General features: G+C 43.5%; 1 protein-coding gene across 1 annotated transcript in view; it reads right to left on the reverse strand.

Moving 5' to 3' along the window:
• VWA3B (von Willebrand factor A domain containing 3B) overlaps positions 1–20387 on the reverse strand; it is a gene marked incomplete at its 3' end in the record, with an annotated part of 132266 nt that overhangs the window by 21902 nt on the left and 89977 nt on the right. The window contains exons 19-21 of the mRNA XM_081100670.1: positions 14168–14286; positions 9318–9368; positions 5466–5670 (exon numbers count right to left, since the gene is read on the reverse strand). Coding sequence (XP_080956796.1) covers positions 5466–5670; positions 9318–9368; positions 14168–14286 — 375 coding nt within the window. The remainder of the gene's footprint in view (positions 1–5465; positions 5671–9317; positions 9369–14167; positions 14287–20387) is intronic.

Genomic DNA, 20387 nt, shown 5'->3' on the forward strand with positions numbered 1-20387 from the left:
GACAAAACAGACCTGAAAATAAAGCTATAAAATAGACAAAGAAGGTCACTACATAATACTAAAGGTATTGCTCCAACAAGAGGATGTAACCCTGGTAAACATATATGCACCCAATGTAGGAGCATCCAAATATATACAGAAAATCTTGGTGGACTTTAAGGGAGAGATTTACAGCAATACAATCATAGTAGGGGACTTTAACACCCCACTGTTATCAATGATAGATCTTCCAGACAAAAAAAATCAACAAGGCAACAGTAACCTTAAATGACACACTGGATCAGATGGATTTAACTGATATCTTCAGAGCATTTCACCCAAAGCCGCAGAATACACATTCTTCTCAAGTGCACATGGGTCATTCACAAAGATAGACCACGTGTTAGGACACAAAATAAGTCTTAACAAGTTCAAGAAGATTGAAATCATATCAGGCATCTTCTCAGACCACAATGGCATGAAATTAGAAAGCAGCTACAATAAACACACTCAAAAACAATCAAGTACATGGAGGCTAAATAACATGCCATTAAATAATGAATGGGTTACCAAATAGATCAAAGAAGAAATAAAAAAACATCCTGGTCCTATCTGGTTTGGCTCAGTGGATAGAGCATTGGTCTGCATAACAGAGAGTCCCGGGGTTGATTCTGGCCAAGGGCATGTACCTTGGTTGCAGGATCCTCCCCAGCCTGGGCCCTGGTCAGGGCACGTGCAAGAGGATACCAATCGTTGTGGTTCTCTCACATTGATATTTCTCTCTGTCTTTCCCTCTCTCTTCCACTCTCTCTAAAAGTCAATAGAAAAATATCCTCCAGTGAGAATTAAAGCAACAAACAAACAAACAAAAAACATTCTGGAAACAAATGCAAATGAGCATATAGCAATCCAAAAATCTATGGGACACAGTGAAAGCATTCCTGAGAGGGAAGTTCATAGCACTACAGGCCTACCTCAAAAACAAAAAACAAAACAAAAAACAAACAAAAAATACTGGTAATAAGTTATCTAACACTACTATAACTTAAAGAATTAGAAAGAGGACAACAAGAAAGCCCAGGGTAAGTAAAAGGAAGGAAATAATAAAGTTCAGAGCAGAAATAAATGACATAGAGACAAAAAAAAATTACAAAAGATCAATAAAACCAAGAGCTGGTTCTTTGAAAGGATAAACAAGATTGATGAACCTCTAGCCAAGCTCATCAAGAAACAGAGAGGACCCAAAGAAACAAAATCAGAAATGAAAGAGGTGAAGTAACAACTGACACCACAGAAATACAAAGGATTATAAAAAAAAAAAATACTATGAACGACTTTATTCCAACAAATGGGACAACCTGGCCAAAATGGACATATTCCTAGAAAAATCCAACCTTCCAAAACTCAATCAGGAAGAATCAGTAAACCTGAATAGGCCAATAACTACTGATGAAATTGAAGCAGGAAAAAACAAACAAACAAACAAAAACCTCTCAGCAAACTAAAGCCCTGGTCTGCACAATTTCACAGGGGAGTTTTACCAAATATTCAAAGAACTGACCCTTATTCTCCTCAAACTATTCTAAAAAATCCAAGAGGAAGGAACACTTCCAAATTCTTTCTATGAGGCCAGCATTACCCTAGTTCCATAACCAGATAAAGACACGACAAAGAAAGGGAATTACAGGCCAATATCCCTGATGAACATAGATGCTAAAATCCTCAACAAAATATTAGCAAATTGAATCCAGCAATACATTAAAAAGATCATACATAATGATCAAGTTGGATTTATTCCAGGGATGCAAGGCTGGTACAATATTTGCAAATCAATAAATGTGATACAGCACATAAACAGATTGTAAGACAAAAATCACATGATCATATCAATAGACACAGAAGAAGCATTTGACAAAATCCAAGACCCATTTTGTTTGTTTGTTTTAATATATTTTATTGATTTTTTACAGAGAAGAAGGGAGAGGGGTAGAGAGAAACATCAATCAGCTGCCTCCTGCATACCCCCTATTGGGGATGTGCCTGCAACCAAAGTACATGCCCTTGACCAGAATCGAACCTGGGACCCTTCAGTCCATAGGCTGATGCTCTATCCAATGAGCCAAACCAGTTAGGGCCCAAGACCCATTTTTGTTAAAAACTCAGCAAAGTGAGAATTGAGGAATCATACCGCAACATAATAAAGGCCATATATGACAAACCTACAGCCAACATCATACTCAATGGGCAAAAACTAAAACAATTTCCCTTAAGAACAGGAACAAGACAGGGATGTCCTCTTTCACCATTCTTGTTCAACATATTTGTGGAAGTCCTGGTTATACCGTAGTGATCAGACAAGAAGAAGAAATAAAAGGCATCCAAATTGGAAAGGAGGAAGTAAAACTCTCATTATTTCCAGTTGACATGATATTATACAAAGAAAACCTTAAAGACTCCATTAAAAAACTACTAGATTTAATAAATGAATTCAGAAATGTAACAGAATAGAAAATTAACACCCAAAAAATCTATAGCATTTTTATACACCAATAGTGAATTCTCAGAAAAAGAAACTAAACAAACAATCCCATTTACCATTGCAACAACAAAAAAATTAAAATACTTAGGAATAAATTTAGCCAAGTAGGTAAAAGACTTGTACTTGGAAAACTAGAGGATGTTTAAAGAAGAGATAGTGGAAGATATAAACAAACGAAAGAATATACTGTGCTCATGGATTGGTAGAATTAACATCATTAAAGTGTCCATACTATCCAAAGCAATCTATAGATTCAATGCAATCCCTATTAAAATACCAATGGCATATTTCACAGATCTAGAACAAATACTCCAAACATTTATGTGAAATCTAAAAAGATACCAAATAGCCACAGTAATCTTGATGAAGAAGAACAAAGTTGGAGGGATCACAATATCAGATATCAAGTTATACTACAAAGCCACTGTGCTCAAAATAGCCTGGTACTAGCACAAGAACAGACATATAGATCAATGGAACAGAACAGAGATCCCAGAAATCGACCCAAGCCATTACGCTCAATTAATATTTGACAAAGGAGGCAAGAACATACAATGGAGTCAAGACAATCTCTTCAATAAATGATGCTGGGAAAATTGGACAGATACATGCAAAAAAAAAAAAAAATGAAACTAGACCATCAACTTATACCATACACAAGAGGAAACTCAAAATGGATAAAAGACTTAAATGTAAGTTGTGAAACCATAAAAATCCTAGAAGAAACCATAGGCAGCAAAATCTCAGACACCTCTTGTTGCAATATGTTTGCAGATATATCTCCTAGGGCAAGAGAAACTAAGGAGAAAATAAACAAATGGGACTACATCAAAATAAAAAGCTTCTACACAGCAAAAGAAACCATCAACAAAATGAAAAGGGAGCCCACTGTATTGGAGAACATATTTGGCAAAGATACATCTGATAAAGGGTTAACATCCAAAATATATAAGGATCTTATACAACAACAAGGAAGACAATTTAAAAATGGGCAAAGGACCTAAATAGACAATTCTCCAAAGTGGACATACAGATGGCCAAGAGACAAGAAAATGTCAGTCTCTGATCATCAGAGAGATGCAGATTAAAATAACCATGAGGTATCACCTCACACCTGTCAGAATGACTAGAATCAACAAATCAACAAATAATGAGTGCTGGTGAGGATGTGAAGAAAAGGGAACCCTAGTACACTGCTGGTGGGAATGCAGATTAGTGCAGCCATTATGAAAAACAGTATGGAGGTTACTAAAAATATATATATATATATATGGAACTGCTATTTGACCCAATGATCCCACTTCTAGAAATATATCCCAAGAAATCCAAAACACCAATCAGAAGGAATGTATGCACCCCTGTATTCATAGCAGGGCAATTTACAATAGCTAAGGTATGAAAACAGCCCAAGTGCCCATCAGTAGATAAAGACATTGTAGTACATTTACACCATGGGATACTATGCAGCAGTAAAAAAGAATGATCTCTTACCCTTTGGGACAGCATGGAGGGACCTGGAGAGTATCATGCTAAGTGAAATAAGCCAGTCAGAGGAAGACAAGTATCACACAATCTCACTCATATGTGGAATCTAATGAACAAAATAAACTGATGAACAAAATAGATACAGAGACATAGAAGCATAGAACAGACTGTGGAATCTCAGAGGGAAGGTGGGGAAGGTTGGGTGTGTGGGAAGAGATAAACCAAAACCTGTATGCATATATGCATAACCCATGGACACGGACAATAGGGTGGTGAAGGCTTGGGGTGGGGATGGGTTAGAAGGGGTCAATGGGGGGGGGGGGGGGGAAAGGGGGACATATGTAATACTTTCAACAATAAATATTTTTTAATTAAAAAATAAAAACAAAGAAAAATAATCAACAAAAAAGTTCTGGTGAGGATGTGGAGAAAAGGGAACCCTTGTGCACTGCTGGTGGGAATGCAGACTGGTGTAGCCACTGTGGGAAACAGTGTGGAGTTTCCTCAAAAAATTAAAAATGGAACTACCACCTGACCCTGAAATCCCACCAATGGGAATATACCTTAAGAAAACACCAGTCGAAAAGAATATATGTACCCCTATGTTTATAGCAGCGTTGTTTACAATAGCCAAGATCTGGAAACAGCCCAAGTTGCACTGGTAGATGAGTGGATTAAAAAGCTGTGGCACATTTACACAATGGAAATACTAGGGGGCAATAAAAAAGAAGGAACTCTTATTTTTGCAACAGCCTGGATGGACCTGGAGATCATTATATTAAGCGAAACAAGACAGTCAGAGAAAGACATATACCACATGATCTCACTTATTTGTGAAATCTAATGAACAAAATAAACTGATAAACAAAATAGAACCAGAGGCATGGATACATGAAACAGACTGACAGACGTCAGAGGATGGTGGGATGGATGGGACAAAAAAAGGTGGAGAGAATAGCCAAAGAACATATATGCATAGCTCATGGGCACAGACAGCAATGCAGTGAGGGCCAGAGGGAGGGGAGGGCGGGGTCTGGTAGAGGTGGGCACAGGGGCATCTGTAACAGTGTCAACAATAAAAACAAAATATTAAACAAATAAACAAATAAAAACTAAAATTTAGAGTGACAGGTAATTGGCCAAGATCATACTGGGATCAGTGGCAGACCTGAATTTGGACCTTGCTCTGACTTATAGCAAATCCAGGCTTTTAATCATGACATTATACTTCTGCTGAGTTTTATTTTGCAGCTAAAAGATGTATTGTTTTAAAAATAAGGCCACAGTAAAATCAAATAGCATTTAATTCCTATTGAAAGAAGTCCTTGGACCCTCACTGGGTTGGCACTAAGTCTTTTAGCCGTCAGTGTGGTGGGTGGGAGAGAGAAGGCAGGCCAGCACAGGGGTGGCAGCGACTGGCCGAGAGGGAGGGAGGCAACACAGACACCTCCACGGTACCCACCTCTGCAGGTGCCCTGCTCACAGTGTCCTCCTTCATGGCGGCCTCCTGCAGCTCCATGGCCTGCTGGATGTACATCTTCCCAGCTAGGATTTCATTCTCCAGCACCGACAGCTCTTTCAGTGAAATGGGCCAGTTCAGCCGTTCCAACGCCTCATTCAAAGCTGCCTTGTTCTCCAAGTATCGCATTGGTTTGTTTGCATCCAGCCTAAGGAAGAAAAGGGAAGAAGAAACAAAAGAACAAAGGAAGTGACCATAATAGGAAAAATACGGCAAGATGGTTTTTAGTAAACCCTCTCCTGAGAAACATCCGTCAAAGCCGGTGTTGGGTATCAGTTAACAGAATCACAGCCACACCCTCTTGGTAGCTTGCACAAGTTAAACGTAACCCTCTCTGGTAGACACTCTTCCTCATGATCTAATTTGATTATCTGATCTTAAAGAAGTTTGATACACGTGACTTTTTTCCAACCATTTCTTTTTGGCATATTTAGAACCCATTTCTTCCTCCCTAGGCCTAACATTTGGTGGAACCAAAAATGTGCTTCAAAGAAAGTTCACACAACGGTCCCTTAGCAGTGACTCTGGAGAACAAAGGAGGAAAAAACTAAACAAACCCAGTGTCTGCCTCAGTGCAGTAACTCTTCTTGCTCATTTTAGTGATTTTGCTCTCCTCCTTGACCAGACCTGAACTGTCCCGGTTCATGGTTTGGGTGCACAGGGAACAGCAGCTGGGCTTTCTAGGAGCTGATGAACAGGTGGTGGGATGGCCCAGGTCCCAGAGTCTACTTCCAGTCCCACTACCAGGGAATCACACTCGGCGGAAGGAGAGAGAGGGGGTGGGTGGGGAGAGAGCTCACTGCATCCCTGTCATCACTGACTGACTGCTGAGTGTCACCTCCTCAGACGCAGGGTGTTGGAGGAAGAGTGCAAACCCAGCACAACCACAGGACTCAATCCACAAACAAACTTGTCTCCCGATGACAGCAAAAATTCCTATTAAAAATCTAACTTGGAGTGACGTCAGCAAGATGGTGGAATAAGAAACCCCAGGCCTTCGTTTCCCACCAGAGATACCAACTTATCAACAGTATACGAACCAAATTGCCTTTGAGAGAATTCCGGAAACCACGCAGAGCTTCAGCACGCCACAAACCCAAGAAGAGCAGCCACTGAAGTGGGTAGGAAAGCTTATTGCATGTTGCCTGGCCCAGCCCTCCCTCTCCCCAGGCACAATGTAACACAATTGAGAGAAAAACTTCTTCCTTGGGAGGGAAAGAGAAAGGGGAATATGCGCCCAACATTCTGGCTTGTTGGGGTCTGTGAGAGGGACTGGTTTCTGTCTGTTGGACTCACAGTGCTGACGGGATGGGCTGTTCACTTGGGTGCCGGGTTAGGGGCAGCTGAGAACAAAGGCAAGTCCCTGGCTGCCACAGCTCCAGAGATCCTGCAGCACCAACCCCAGACACCAGGGCTCCTGAAAAGCAACCCTCTAGGAAATGAAGCACACAAGCCTGGAGAAGACACACCCCCAGGAAAGAGCTGAGAGGTTCCTGGGATCTCTAGCCTGGATGACTGCACAAGGCCTTCCCCATAAGAAGACCGTGTATAATGACTGGGAGAGGCATCTGTCTCTTTCAAACGCTCTACACTCAGCTGAAGGTGCTAAGGCAACCAAAGAAATGGAGAAAGATGGCCCCATCAAAGGAACCACTTAAAAACGGCAGTATTATCTCAGTGCCAACACCAGACAAAGAACTAAGGAAAAGAAAACTACCGGACCATTGCCCTTTAGGAATAGAGCGGTAAATAGCCTCAACACAATGGCAGCCGCCAAACCAAACAGAGCATCAAACACTGCATACCAGGACCCAAGTGGGATTCAACCCAGGCACGCGAGGTGGTTCACCTGAGGAAATCAACTGATTTAATGCACCACAGCCAACAGCAGAACAAGGGAAAAACCCACACAATCATCCCAATAGATGTAGGAAAAGCATTTGACAAAATCCAACAAATACCCCTTATGATAAAAACAATTGAAGCATAGTAACCTCCACTCTGTATGAAACTGCTGTTTGAAACTCTCTGCTATTGTTAGATAGTCCCTAGCCCTGTAAACTCAGTCTGTTATTCTATAAAATGACTTTGTTTTTAGTTCAAATAATAGAAGAAGATAAACTTAACCGTCTGACCTTGCAAGCTAGCCATCCAATGTAACAGATAATTCCCATTTTCTTATGCCAAGTGCATTCAAGGTTACAACTGTCTGTAACAATAATTCACACAGAGCCCTTTGTGATATCTGCAAACAAAGAGGCTCGAAAAGTATAAATATGGGAGACTTCCTGTATGTGGGGTTCAGAATTTGACAGAGGTAATCTGCTCTGAACCTGAGCACAATAAAGATGACTCCTAACTAATTGGCTCATTAGGTGTCTTGTCCAGCTCGCTGATTTGCGATACAACACAATTAGCAAACTAGGAGTAGAAGGGAACTTCCTTATATGATAAAGGGCATTTATGAAAAACTTGCAACACCCCACCCAGTGGTGAGAGATTGAAAGCATTCCCCTGTGATAGGAACAAGACAAGATGCCCCCTCACCACTAGCATTCATTCAACCATGTGCAGGGAGTCGTATCCAGATAACTAGACAAGAAGAAAAACATAAGGCCTACAGATTGGAAAGAAGTAAAACTATCTCTATTTCAGATAGAGACAACCTCACTCCATATATAAAAATTCACTCAGAATTGATCAGTGGCCTCAGTGTAAGAGCTAAAGCCAGATAAGTATTAGAAGAGATTACAGGGGTAAATAAATGTTCATGACCTTATATTTGGCAATGGACTGAATTCTTAGGTTTAACACCACAAGAATATTAGAAAAAGTAGATAAATCAATATTCATAAACATTAAAAACTTCTGGGGAGAAAAGGGAAATGATCAGGAATGTTAAAATATTGACCTGGTAAAGGCTGAACATCCAGAACTCTTCCAACTCAACAACAAGAGGACAAACAACTCAGTTTAAAAATGGCTGAAGGATTTGAATAGATATTTCGCTGAAGATACGCATATGGCCATATGAAAGATGCTCAACATTACTGGTCCTTAAGGAAGTGGAAATGGAAACTACAGTGAGATATCACTTCACACCCATTAGGATGGCTTCAGTTTAAAGAAAAGAAGGAAAGTAAGCAAGGATTGTGGAAGAACAAGAGCCCGCACATCTTGCTGGTGGGAATGTAAAATGGTGCAGTTGCTGTGGCAAACAATTTGGTGGCTCCTTAAAAGTTAAACATAGAATTGCCTGTGACCCAGCAAACCACTCTTCGTTATGCACTCAAGAGAGATGAAAACCCATGTCCACACCGAGGCTTCTGCGTGAACGTACATCGCAGCATTGTTCATAGCGGAAACGCATAAACCCCCATCAGCGGATAAGCAAACTGGTAGATATACACAATGGATCATTACTCTGCAATAAGCAGGAATAAAGTACTGTCTATGCTACAACTTGGATGAACCCTGAAAATGTTAAGTTTTTACATTAACAAAGTAAAGGAAGCCAGACACAGAAAGTCACACAATGTATGATTTCTTTCATATGATATACCCAGAATAGGCAACTTTAGAGGGAGAGGGAGAGAGGGGGAGGGGAAGGATTACTTAATGGGTACAAGGAATTTTTCTGAGGTGATAGAACAGTTTTGAAACTAGAAGGAGGCAGGGGTTTGTACAACATTTTGAATAACTTAAATACTATTGAATTGTTCACTTTAAAAAAGTTAGTTGTAGGTTATGTAAATGACACAAAAAAAATTTTTTTTAAGTGAGGAACTGGCTTACTTTTCTTTTTCCTCTTGAGATAATGCTCGCCAGACAATTTTATTCAAGCGCCTGTTAAAAAAAAAAAAATGAAAACAGTTAGCACCAACCCCTCGTTTCATAGCAAAAGTCTGAGCCCAGGTTCTGCAGGGCAGTGCGGGGAGAGCACCGCCAGCTCCCATCCCCACCGGCCCACACTCCGAAGCCCTGCAGCGAAGGCGGGGCAGCTCCCAGCTCTGCCAGCGGCAGCAGCGAGCTGGGCCTCTGATCGCTGCAGGAAGGCACACTGCTTTTCTTCCAAAGCAAACATATAAGTATGGCGTTAATTTGCTGCTTTAGGTTTTCTTCTGTCTGGACTCTCCGAGCAAAGGAGGCTGCCTGGGTCACCCAGCACAGGAGTGCGCCACACTGTGGAGACCTCACTTTCCAAAGGAAGCCTCTGGGGGCGGACTGATGAGGGCCTTGCTCGCCCCCACCGCTAGTTGGCGATGCTGAGACTAAACCTCATCCCTGGACAGTCTGCAGAGTTGCTTGTCAACCCAAGAAGAAAGGGGGAGGTTGGAGCCTGATGGTTTCTGTAGGTGGGCAGAGATCCTTCTCATCACCAACCAGCGATGCTTCTCGCGGGGCTCCTGCCAGGCCTGTGCTGACCCTACGTCGCTGCCCACCAGGCTCCTGCAGTGCAGGGCAGAGCACTGGCCCAGGGTGTGCGCGGCCATCCGTGAAAGAACTGCTTCAGTCAATGAGGAGAGGGAACCCGGTCACTCTCCACGAGGCTTCTTCTAACCCCTGGCCCAGCATCAGCCACCAGGGCTCTGAGAACAAACGTGGGGGTTCTATCCTGCCCTGCTCTCCTGGCACAGAAAGGGGGCTGGCGTGGGGTGCACAGGCCAGAGCCAGGCAGCGTCTCGTCCTGGACCTGGGGAGAGGCTGTTCTGTGGAACGGGGACACTGACAGTGCCTCCCCGTGTTACTGCGAGGACTCAGCGGGCCGTGTGTGTCTGACACGCGTAGGTGCTCGGGAAGCGACAGAGCCAGGGAGTAGGAAGTAAGCCAGCTCGGTGCTCCTGTCTCACTTGAAGTTGTTGGTTCTTTGGGGTCTATTTGAAAATTGGGTTTCTTTAACCATGTGGTTTATGCAACAACGATCAGGGCTTCTGAGACTTCAAAATGATTCATAGGTCAACCAAAGGACTTGTATGCATGCATGTTAGCATGACCAATGGACACAGGCACTGGGGCAGTGGGGGCTTGCCCTCGGGGGTGGGAATGGCTGGGGGGGTGGTCAATCGGAGAAAAAGAAGACATATGTAAAACTTTAGACAATAAAAAAACGATTCATAGGATGCATTTTGGGTGTGTGTGTGTGTGTGTGTGTGTGTGTGCACACTTTTCTAGAAAAAAAAAACTTATTTAAAAATCCTCCTAAATCTAAACCTTGACAGCGGAGGCAGTGTCCTAGGGAGGCTGGGCGTGTGGACCAGGGCTCAGAGCCACACGGGTTCGGGTTCAAATCTCAGGTCTCCACCGGCTGCCGTGTGAGCCTGTGTGATGTGACTCTTTGAAACTCTATTTTCTTATCGATGAAACAAGGATCGCAGCACCCACTTGGCACTGAGAGAACTGGGATGTATGTCCAGGGGTGGGCAAAAGTAGGTTGCAGTTGCTGGAAATGGAAAAGGACATACAGGCTGTGTTGTTAGCTTCATTCACTCAGAAGGTTGTCACAGTGGCCCGTGCACTTACTTTTGCCCAGGCCTGCCTGCGACCAGGAATAACCGTGGGCTCGTGGCCTCCAGGCTCTGGAGAGGGGCGAGCCACGCGTGGCAGGCTGAGAAACCATTGGTTTAGTGACTGTGAGTCCAGTTACTTAGCACGTCTAATTTTAATTCCATCCTTTAGAAAAAACTGTTTCCAAAAGCACATTTTCATCACCTCTGTTATTCCCCTATTGTCCATCTTCACTAAATAGTGTACAGCACACGGCCGAAAAGTGGGTGGGTGTGAGCTGAGGACAACTGAGAGTGTGGATCCCCGCTCCACGGACAGGAGGGGACGGAGACCCTGGGAAGTCCCTTCGCATGTGGGATGCGGGTGGTCCCTATGGGATGCGGGTGGTCCCTATGGGATGCGGGCGGTCCCTATGGGATGCGGGTGGTCCCTATGGGATGCGGGTCGTCCCTATGGGATGCTGGTGGTCCCTATGGGATGCTGGTGGTCCCTATGGGATGCGGGTGGTCCCTATGGGATGCTGGTGGTCCCTATGGGATGCTGACGGTCCCTATGGGATGCTGGTGGTCCCTATGGGATGCTGGCGGTCCCTATGGGATGCGGGCGGTCCCTATGGGATGCTGGTTGTCCCTATGGGATGCTGGCGGTCCCTATGGGATGCTGGTGGTCCCTATGGGATGCAGGTGGTCCCTATGGGATGCAGGTGGTCCCTATGGGATGCTGGTGGTCCCTATGGGATGCGGGTGGTCCCTATGGGATGCGGGTGGGTCCCTATGGGATGCTGGCGGTCCCTATGGGATGCCCGAGGGCACTGGACACAGGGCGTCTCTGCGCTGGACTCAGGGATGCTACTGCCCAGTTTTCCTCTTCCGTTGGATGGGAAGAGTGAAATCCGCCTGGGGAGTGACTTTCACTTACTTTCCACATCTCTGCTCCACAAACCACTTATAACAAGAGCGGCTCATTTGCAAAGCAACCTGTCCTAACGACATTTGAGAAGTCTAGGCAGCAGCCGATCAGTAAGTAGAGGTTACTAACATGGTCCCCGGGCCAGCTTACAACTGGCGCTTCTCCCATGGATCTGAGGGCTGCAACCCTGACCTTAGACTCAAAAAAAAAAAAAAAAGCAGCAGAGTAATCACCCCAGAACCCAGGTGGTCCTGGCACTCTCCATGCAGAGCCAGTACTCAGACACACAAAGCCAGCATTGCTGCTTCCGTTCTTAAAATACTGCAACAGAAGTGCTCCCGCCCACAGGCACTGTATGACCAGACAGCTAGTTAATGCCACCATATTGGCCGAAGGGCTGTGAGCCTCCCGTGTGCCTGCTTATCCCCAACCGTACAGGTGACGTCTGGCTTACTTGCAGTGGGAAACACCTTAGAAATATTATATTGCGGATGGGGTGGGAGGAAACTGTTTCATTACTTTGCATATTAGGCATGTCTGTAGGAAGGTGGAGCAAGGTAGAAAAGGGTATTGACACTCATACCAACAAAATTCTTAAATACTGTTGAATGCAAACGATCAGGAAGTTTATCCTGTGTAACAGTGATGTCATATTCTGTATAATAGTAAAGGATAAAAAAGCTGTGGGACATTTACACTATGGAATACTGTGCAGCGGTAGAAAAGAGGGATCTCTCACCCTTGGGGGCAGCATGCCTGGACCGGGAGACTATTATGTTAAGTGAAATAAACCAAACGGAGAAAGACAAGTACCACATGATCTCACTTATTTGTGGCATCTAATGAACACAATGAATTGACCAACAAAATAAGACCCGAAGCATGGAGGCATGGAACAGACTGACCTACCTCGATGTGGGGAGTGGGGGACGAGAAGAGATAAACCAAAGGACTTATATACTTTTACGCACAGACCATGGACACGGGCATAGGGTAGTGAAGGGCTGGGGACTGGGTAGGGGCTGGCAGGAGAGGGGGGAGGGGGAAAAATGGGAGAGATCTGTAATACTATCTCCAATAAAAAAAATACATTTAAAAGTTGGAAAAAATTAATATTAAACAATAATGTTAAATAAACAATTCATTTAATATAAACATCAAATTAATAGCACTAAATAAGTAATATAAATGTAGTCAACATTAAAATTAGTCATTAAAATTAATGTCATTACTAATAATAACAGTGTATATACTGTTTCTCTAAAGATACTAGAAGGCTTTCCAGACTCACTCACGGGAAGGGAGGAACGGGCGAGTCACTGACCACGCTTTGGTTCTCAGAGGAATCAGGGCTGCATAACCATGAAACTCATCTGCTTATGGTCCTTCAGGGTCAGCAGATTTGGGGGATGAGAGGGGAGCCCGCTGTCAGGACTCGCCACGTCCATGTCCGAGCCGCGAGTGAACCCCGGAATCGCCTGCCTCCCTCCCCACCCACGGCCGCCCCAGGCTCCCCCAGAGCAGGCACTCGGAGAAGGCAGGTATTGGAATGATTCAAGGAAATTAAATGATAATAGGAATAATGTCATATTACATTTTGAATAGCTGAATTTGAAGAATTTTAATGACTTAACTTGAATTAGATCAAATTAAATTCCAATAGTCAAATATATAGAGTGACATCCGTTAGGAGGAAGAGGCCCAGGGGAAGGCAGGTTGCCCGGGCCCTGCCACCGGGAGTACCGGGCCTGAGCGGGGAGGGCCGTGCGAGCGGGGATGGAGTCACTGGCGAGGCCTCACTGAGGAGGAGGGAGAGGCCCACTGGGCAGGAAGAGGCGTAAGATGAGTCTAACAGGAGAATACTGTCGTTTCAAAATTGTATCTGCTTCAAACCACAAGGGGCGTATAGGCGTCTTGGAAATATGGGGAATTGTTTGTAAAAAGTAACTTTTACTTTCAATCAATAAAGACAATATAGTTCATGCTTTTATGTCCCCCTTCCCTTGGGAAAGGGAAGAGGGTTTGAAACTGTTGGCATGTTGGGGTGAGGTATTTAACACAGTGCCGCACACGGGTGTGTCTGTGTTTGCTGCGGCTCCTGCTGAATTGGCTATTCCTTGCAGGCGATTTTTTAACAGCTGCTCCAGATGAGAAATCTAAGCTAAAACAGGAGAAAACAAGCCAAAACAAACAAATCCCAGAGCCCTGCGCGGGAGCTGAGGAACACTCACTTTTCGTAGGACTTAATTGCCTGCTCCACCTTTTGCTTGTAGACGTTGAGCTTGACTCCTTGGGGGTTAATTAATGTCATCTTGTTTGTGTCATTGCACACGTGTGCCAGAGGGAACACCTACACAGCAATGCACAGGAAAGCGTCATTGGAGAGGCTGACATGTTCTTTCAACGGTGGCGCCACCTGCTACACAGCATGTTTTCCTGACTCTAAGGTCAATATAATTGTAGCAAATTATAACATATAGAAAGTCGTTAAGAAAAAAATCAGAGATGTCGTTGCTAACCTCTTTTCTTCCAAAAACTGTATCTTTATAAAATAACCACCACATAAAAAGAAAACAAAACTGTTTGGGGAACTGTCGTCAGGACCAGTGCTGGCTTCATGAACTCTGTCCATCAATGCACCGTAAGAAGCAGGATCTCATGGTTGCTACTTGTAAATTACTATCCGGGTTATACAGCTTTTTCATATATTTAATTTAATTTTCTTTTGAGAATATCTGATGATAGTTAACATCTTTTGACCACTTTCCTTATCAGTTTATAAGAGGTTCTTTTTTTATTGATTTCAGAGAGGAAGGGAGAGGGAGAGAGAGAAACATCAATGATGAGAGAGAATCATTGATTGGCTGCCTCCTGCACGCCCCACACGGGGGATCGGGCCCTCAACCTGGGCATGTGCCCTGACCGGAATCGAACCTGAGACCCTTCAGTCCACAGGCTGATGCTCTATCCACTGAGCCAAACCAGCCAGGGCTATACGAGGTTCTCATACATGTCAGATGGAACTGCGTTCTGCGAGAGCCCAGAGCCCCAGGCTCCGCTCTGGGCTGTCTGTCGGCACCTGCTGCTGCCTGCCGGGCTGGATGCCTCTGCCTGCACCCCAGTACCTGCACATTACACACTCAGCTCTTCCCGGAGTGTAAGCTCCCCCAGAGCAGGGACTGGGTTTTAGTCACGACTGTATTCCTATCACCTCGCACAGTGCCTGGCACATAGTGTGCCCGCAACAAATATTTATTGATCGATAAACATATGTTCACAAAAAGGCATATTCCATATCTTAATATTTAAACAAACAAGAAAAAGAAACTAACCAACAGGAGAATATTAAGCAATATGGTTTCAAAATTGTATCTGCTTCCAACCACAAGGAGCATAGAGGCGTCTTGGAAATGTGGGGAATTGTTTGTAAAGAGCAATTTGTACTTTCAATCAATCAAGACAATATAGATCATGCTTTTTTGTCCCCCCCTTGCCTCCAAAATTACACAAAAATAATATTGTTGTTGTTATCATTTAAAATAAAATACATAGAAAGGAGAAGGCAGGGTGGACATTTTTCTAGAGATGAAATTGGACAGAGCTGTGAGCAGATGAGCAGGGCTGAAGCCGGGAGCTTGCTGGCTCCCCCTAGAGAGGCGGGGCAGGGGGCTCCCGCACAGCCAGCAGGTGGATGGTGAGTGCTCCGTGAAGGACAGGGCCCCAGCAGGCTCAGTGCCTGAAGCCAGCACTGGTCTCCGGGTCCCCCACCCCCGAAAGAAGGCCAGGCTAGGAGAGAGGGCACTGAATCTCTAACCCACCCTCTGGTTCTATATTCCACTGTCACCATGGAGCTAGAGGGCTGAACGCCACTGAGGCGGCTCAAGGGATGGACTGAGGCAAGTGCAAAACAGGAGGAGAAAGAGTAAAAAACAGATTGAAAACGCTTGTTAAAATGATCCAGTATACTAATTCCAAAATACACACACACACCCCACAACTGATAGCTGAGCAAGTCATCAGAATGTCAATTCACTAAAGAAACTAACTTATGAGCCATCTAACAATGACTTTATATTAATTATGATTTAAATGAATTATGATTAGATTGTTCAAAAATGTAAAAGTCATATAAAAGTACAAAAACATACAGAGTACCATAAGAACAAATGAATGGGAAAAACAACAATATTTTAAATAATAAAAGAACTCTCTCTTGGAAAAAACAGTATTGAAATTGAAAACGAAATATATTAATCTTGTTAAACCATCAAGACCAAAACCAACAAGAAAATAGGCAAAAATTCAGAAAACTGACGAGAAAATCATAAAGTTAAGAGGCCGCATAGTCAAGCCTCGCTACTTGTCGGACACATGAATTCAGCGTGTGGCTTCTAACAGTCTCTGTCAAAGGCAGGAGCCAGAACAGTGGGTCGACTGGCCTTTGGGAACTAAATGAAACTTAGAGAGGAAAAAATATCTTTCAAAATAGAGCTACATATCACATAAATTTCCCAGGGGGGCGGGGGGGGGGTGGTTGGAGGGGGGAGACAATCCCAACAAAAGGCCCTTACATTTCTATCACCTCTGGGGATAAAAAACCATTACAAGTCTCTGAATAGCCCTCCAAGTTTGCCAACTTATAGGCTTAGCCACAAATCACCACACAATGCGTAGCAGCACCCTCCCATTCACCATGACCAGCGTGGCCCCTCCCCTCAGGCACTGAAGGGAGCCGGCAGGCCAGGTTCTACTTCCCTCTTTGGTGGACTTGGGCCGCACGCCGGGCATGGCCATCGTGTGCCTCAGTGTGGAACAGCTCAGGGTCGTGCGGATCTGGCTTGTGCACATGCAGACTGAAGGAAAGACAAACTCATACTCCACACCTTCAACCTGTGGTCTTAGTTTTCACAGCATGGTGGTCACGTGAAGGTCCCAGGGGATATTCTCTTTATGATGTCAAATTTACTGTGACTGTGAGGTCACAGGGGCTGGGAGGTGAGCTGGTGGCCGCCGCTGCTGCCAGGAAGCCACGGGGAGGGGAGGCGGTCCGTGAAGAGCCTGACAGCTCTGCTTGGGAAGGAATAAACCCTGCCCACACCTCCTTTGAAATGGCGCACTTCTCACCTCTTATAATGCAAATAGACATAACCGACTGATGAGAGACCCTTCTAGACAATATTTGGTAACAAAAGGGAGCCTCGAGGTATAGCCTACTCAGTTCTCTGAGGTTAATCTATAAACCTCACCACATGGGTATTAATAATCACACCTTGTCTGAGGAGATTTTAACTAGAGGGAGGAAGTGAAGGAGGGAGACAGACATTGACCATAAAGGCAGAAGAAATTTCTAGAACTCATGGATAGCCGATCTGGGCTGATTCTGTTAGAACGTTTCCCACTGCTGGACCAGAGATACCCTAAAGGAGCCACGGTACCTGAGAATAGCTTTATCAATAATGATAATAGCTTATTCTTTACCCTCTGCCAAGCGCTAGGCACTCTGCATATTTCCTCACTCAAGCCCTGTATCAATATATTCATACATGCAACTCCTGTTACAGGGCCTGCCTCTCTACTAAACCCTGTCGTTCTTTATTCCTTGTAAACATGCTAGTTTCCAGTACTAACCATTTGTTGAACACATGAAAGGCTAAAATTATGTATCAATTAAAAGAATGGCCAAGGCTCAAAAATTTTAAAGCTCATCTATATTGTAACACATAATTAAGTTTGGATCCCACCAAATTTGAAGCCTTGGTAACTGAGGTAAGAGATGAGTGTAACTTTGCTATTTTTAAAGAGGTGTTTGCTAAGTATAGGTGAGCAAGGTTTTAAGAAAGGTATTTAGCTTACATAAGAAAACTATTCTTGAACAATAAAAGAATAGAAAAATAAAACAAAATACCATTTCATATAGCAATTGGCAAAGTTCTTAAATGTTAGTGTTCTACATGATAGCAGAGATATAGGAAAAGAGGCATTCTTAAAATTCCAAGTAAACTGTCCAATAATTCGGGTAATAGTTAAATAAATTGTAGTAACTCGTATTATTGAATATTAGTGCAACCACTAAAATCACCCAAAAAATGGTCATTACAAGGAAATACATTCATAACATATGCTAAATAAAGAAAGCAGAATACAGCCCTGGCTGGTGTTGCCCAGTGGTTATACCATTGGCCCGCACACTGAAGGGTTGTGGGTACAATTGCCAGTCAAGGGCATGTACCTGGGTTGCAGGTTCGATTCCTGGCCTTGGTTGGGGTGAGTAGGGGAGGTAATCAATCGATGTGCCTCTCTCTCTCTCTCTCTCTCTCTCTCTCTCTCTCTCTCTTTCTCTCTCTCTCTCTCTCTTCCTCTCCCTCCCTCCCTCCCTCCTTTCGCTCTGCCTAAAAATCAGTGGAAAAATATCCTTGGGTGAGGATTAACAACAACAACAAAAAGCAGAATGCAGAACTGTGTACACAGCTATTAGTTGCTAAAGTAGTGCAGACAGAATTTTACCTGACAACATCCTGTGTTTATAAGCAATCCCACAATCCCCCTTTTGAAAGGAGAAAATAGCATGAAACTGATATTTAAATATTTATTGTTCAACCCTGACTGAATTCACCAACTACTTTTCTTTTCCCAATAAAATCAGCTCTTCCAATAAGGATCCACACCTTGCTGCCAGCTTGGCCAAGAAAGGTGTGGCTGGATACATGCAATGAAAATGCGAGAGCCGTGCGTATCCTGGGCGGGTCACTGCGTACAGATAAAACTTCGGCTGCACAAACTGTCGAGTGCTGAAGCCTCGGTGTGTGCTTTTGAACTGCAATACCTCCAGCCTCCAAAGAGCAGAATGAAGGCAGGGCCACAAAATTAACTTGCAGAGCCAACAAGACCATTCAAAAACCCCTGAAAATATGCTATTTACTTCAGTGTAGATTACAGTATAGATGACACCTTACTTTTTCTTATCTTTACCAAAAGATATGTTTAATTATTTTTAGAGAGAGGAAGATGAGGGGGGGGGAGAGAGAGAGAAAGAGAGAGAGAGAGAGAGAGAGAGAGAGAGAGAGAGAGAGAGGCATGGATGTGAAAAAGAAACATGGATCGACTGGTTGTCTCCCATACACTTCATCCTGACCAGGGATCGAACCCGAAACCTTTTGCTATACAGCATGGCACTCCAACCAACTAGCCACTTGACCAGGCACTTCTTACATTTTTTAATCTAAGCTTTTAGAACATAAAAGATTGGGGTTTTCTATTTTAATTTTAATGTAAAAATAAATAAATAAAATGGTATAGGAGATACACATTTGTTGGCCTGGAACAACGTTCACAATAGACTATTGAGTAAAAATGAGGGTACAAAACAGTATATTTAGTTTGACTTCATTTTGGTAAAACAAAAACAAAACACAAAGGATTTACACACAGTGAAAAGGTATAGCCAGCTAACCACCAATGATTCACCTGCAGGGAATTTTAATTACTGGTTCTTTTTCATTTCTATTTTCTAATTTTTTACACAATGAATATATATAGCTTTTGCAATAACTGTGCTTTTGAATCTTTAATTAAAGAAGCTTTTCTATCAATAGAAAGTTCTGTTGAATGCTACTATATTTGAATAACAAAATGCCAGGTCTGTCACAGCATCCCCAACCTCTTTGCCCCTAACATTCATCGTCAGCTACATGTTGTGAGGACTGGCCACCTCGCTAGGCTGCTCTCTAAGTTTTAAATGAACTACTTTGATGATATCAAGTGTTTCACTCAGAACCTAGTGTGAGGACTCCTCTCATACTAGATCAGAGACCTGCCATGGCCGCCAGGAGTACATGAGCTGGGGTGCCAGCCAGGGCTATCGGACCACAAAGCTCTCTGCTGGACCCAGACTAGGGCAAAGCAAGAAGGCTTGATGGGCTGCTGTTAAAGACATCATGATGATGACGATGAAGATTTAGACTTTCCAATAATGCAGACTCATGTTTCCAAATTATTTTGGTTTTATTATTTTCAAAGCAATTGGCAATAAAGAGCTTCAAATTCCAGATTCAACAAATAACTAAAACAGTTTTATTCTGTATATGGCTTGACAATGAATGATTCTTTTTGAAAGAGGTAAGATAAAATTATGTGGTCCATCGGAAACTTAAACTGCCAGTTAGCATTTTGAAATGGAGAGTTGCTAGGGCAACCTGTCTGCTCAATATTTTATCTCCAAGGTGACAGATTTGATGCTGGTCCAGGAAACACTGAAAACCAAAACAGCATTGTGTTCCAGAAGAAGAAGGAGCCCACACATAAGTCATGAATGAAACCAAGAGTGGGGACAAAGCCCAGCATTGCTTTACAATTCCACCCAGATGGATGTGGCTGTGCACAGAGCACAGGGGTAAGAGTCAATTAAAATTCTCAGTGCAGTGGGTTAAGATTCATGTTCTCTTTTCAGCTCCA

Source organism: Myotis nattereri (genome assembly GCF_964212035.1).
Source record: "Myotis nattereri genome assembly, chromosome: 10".
NCBI lineage: Eukaryota > Metazoa > Chordata > Mammalia > Chiroptera > Vespertilionidae > Myotis > Myotis nattereri.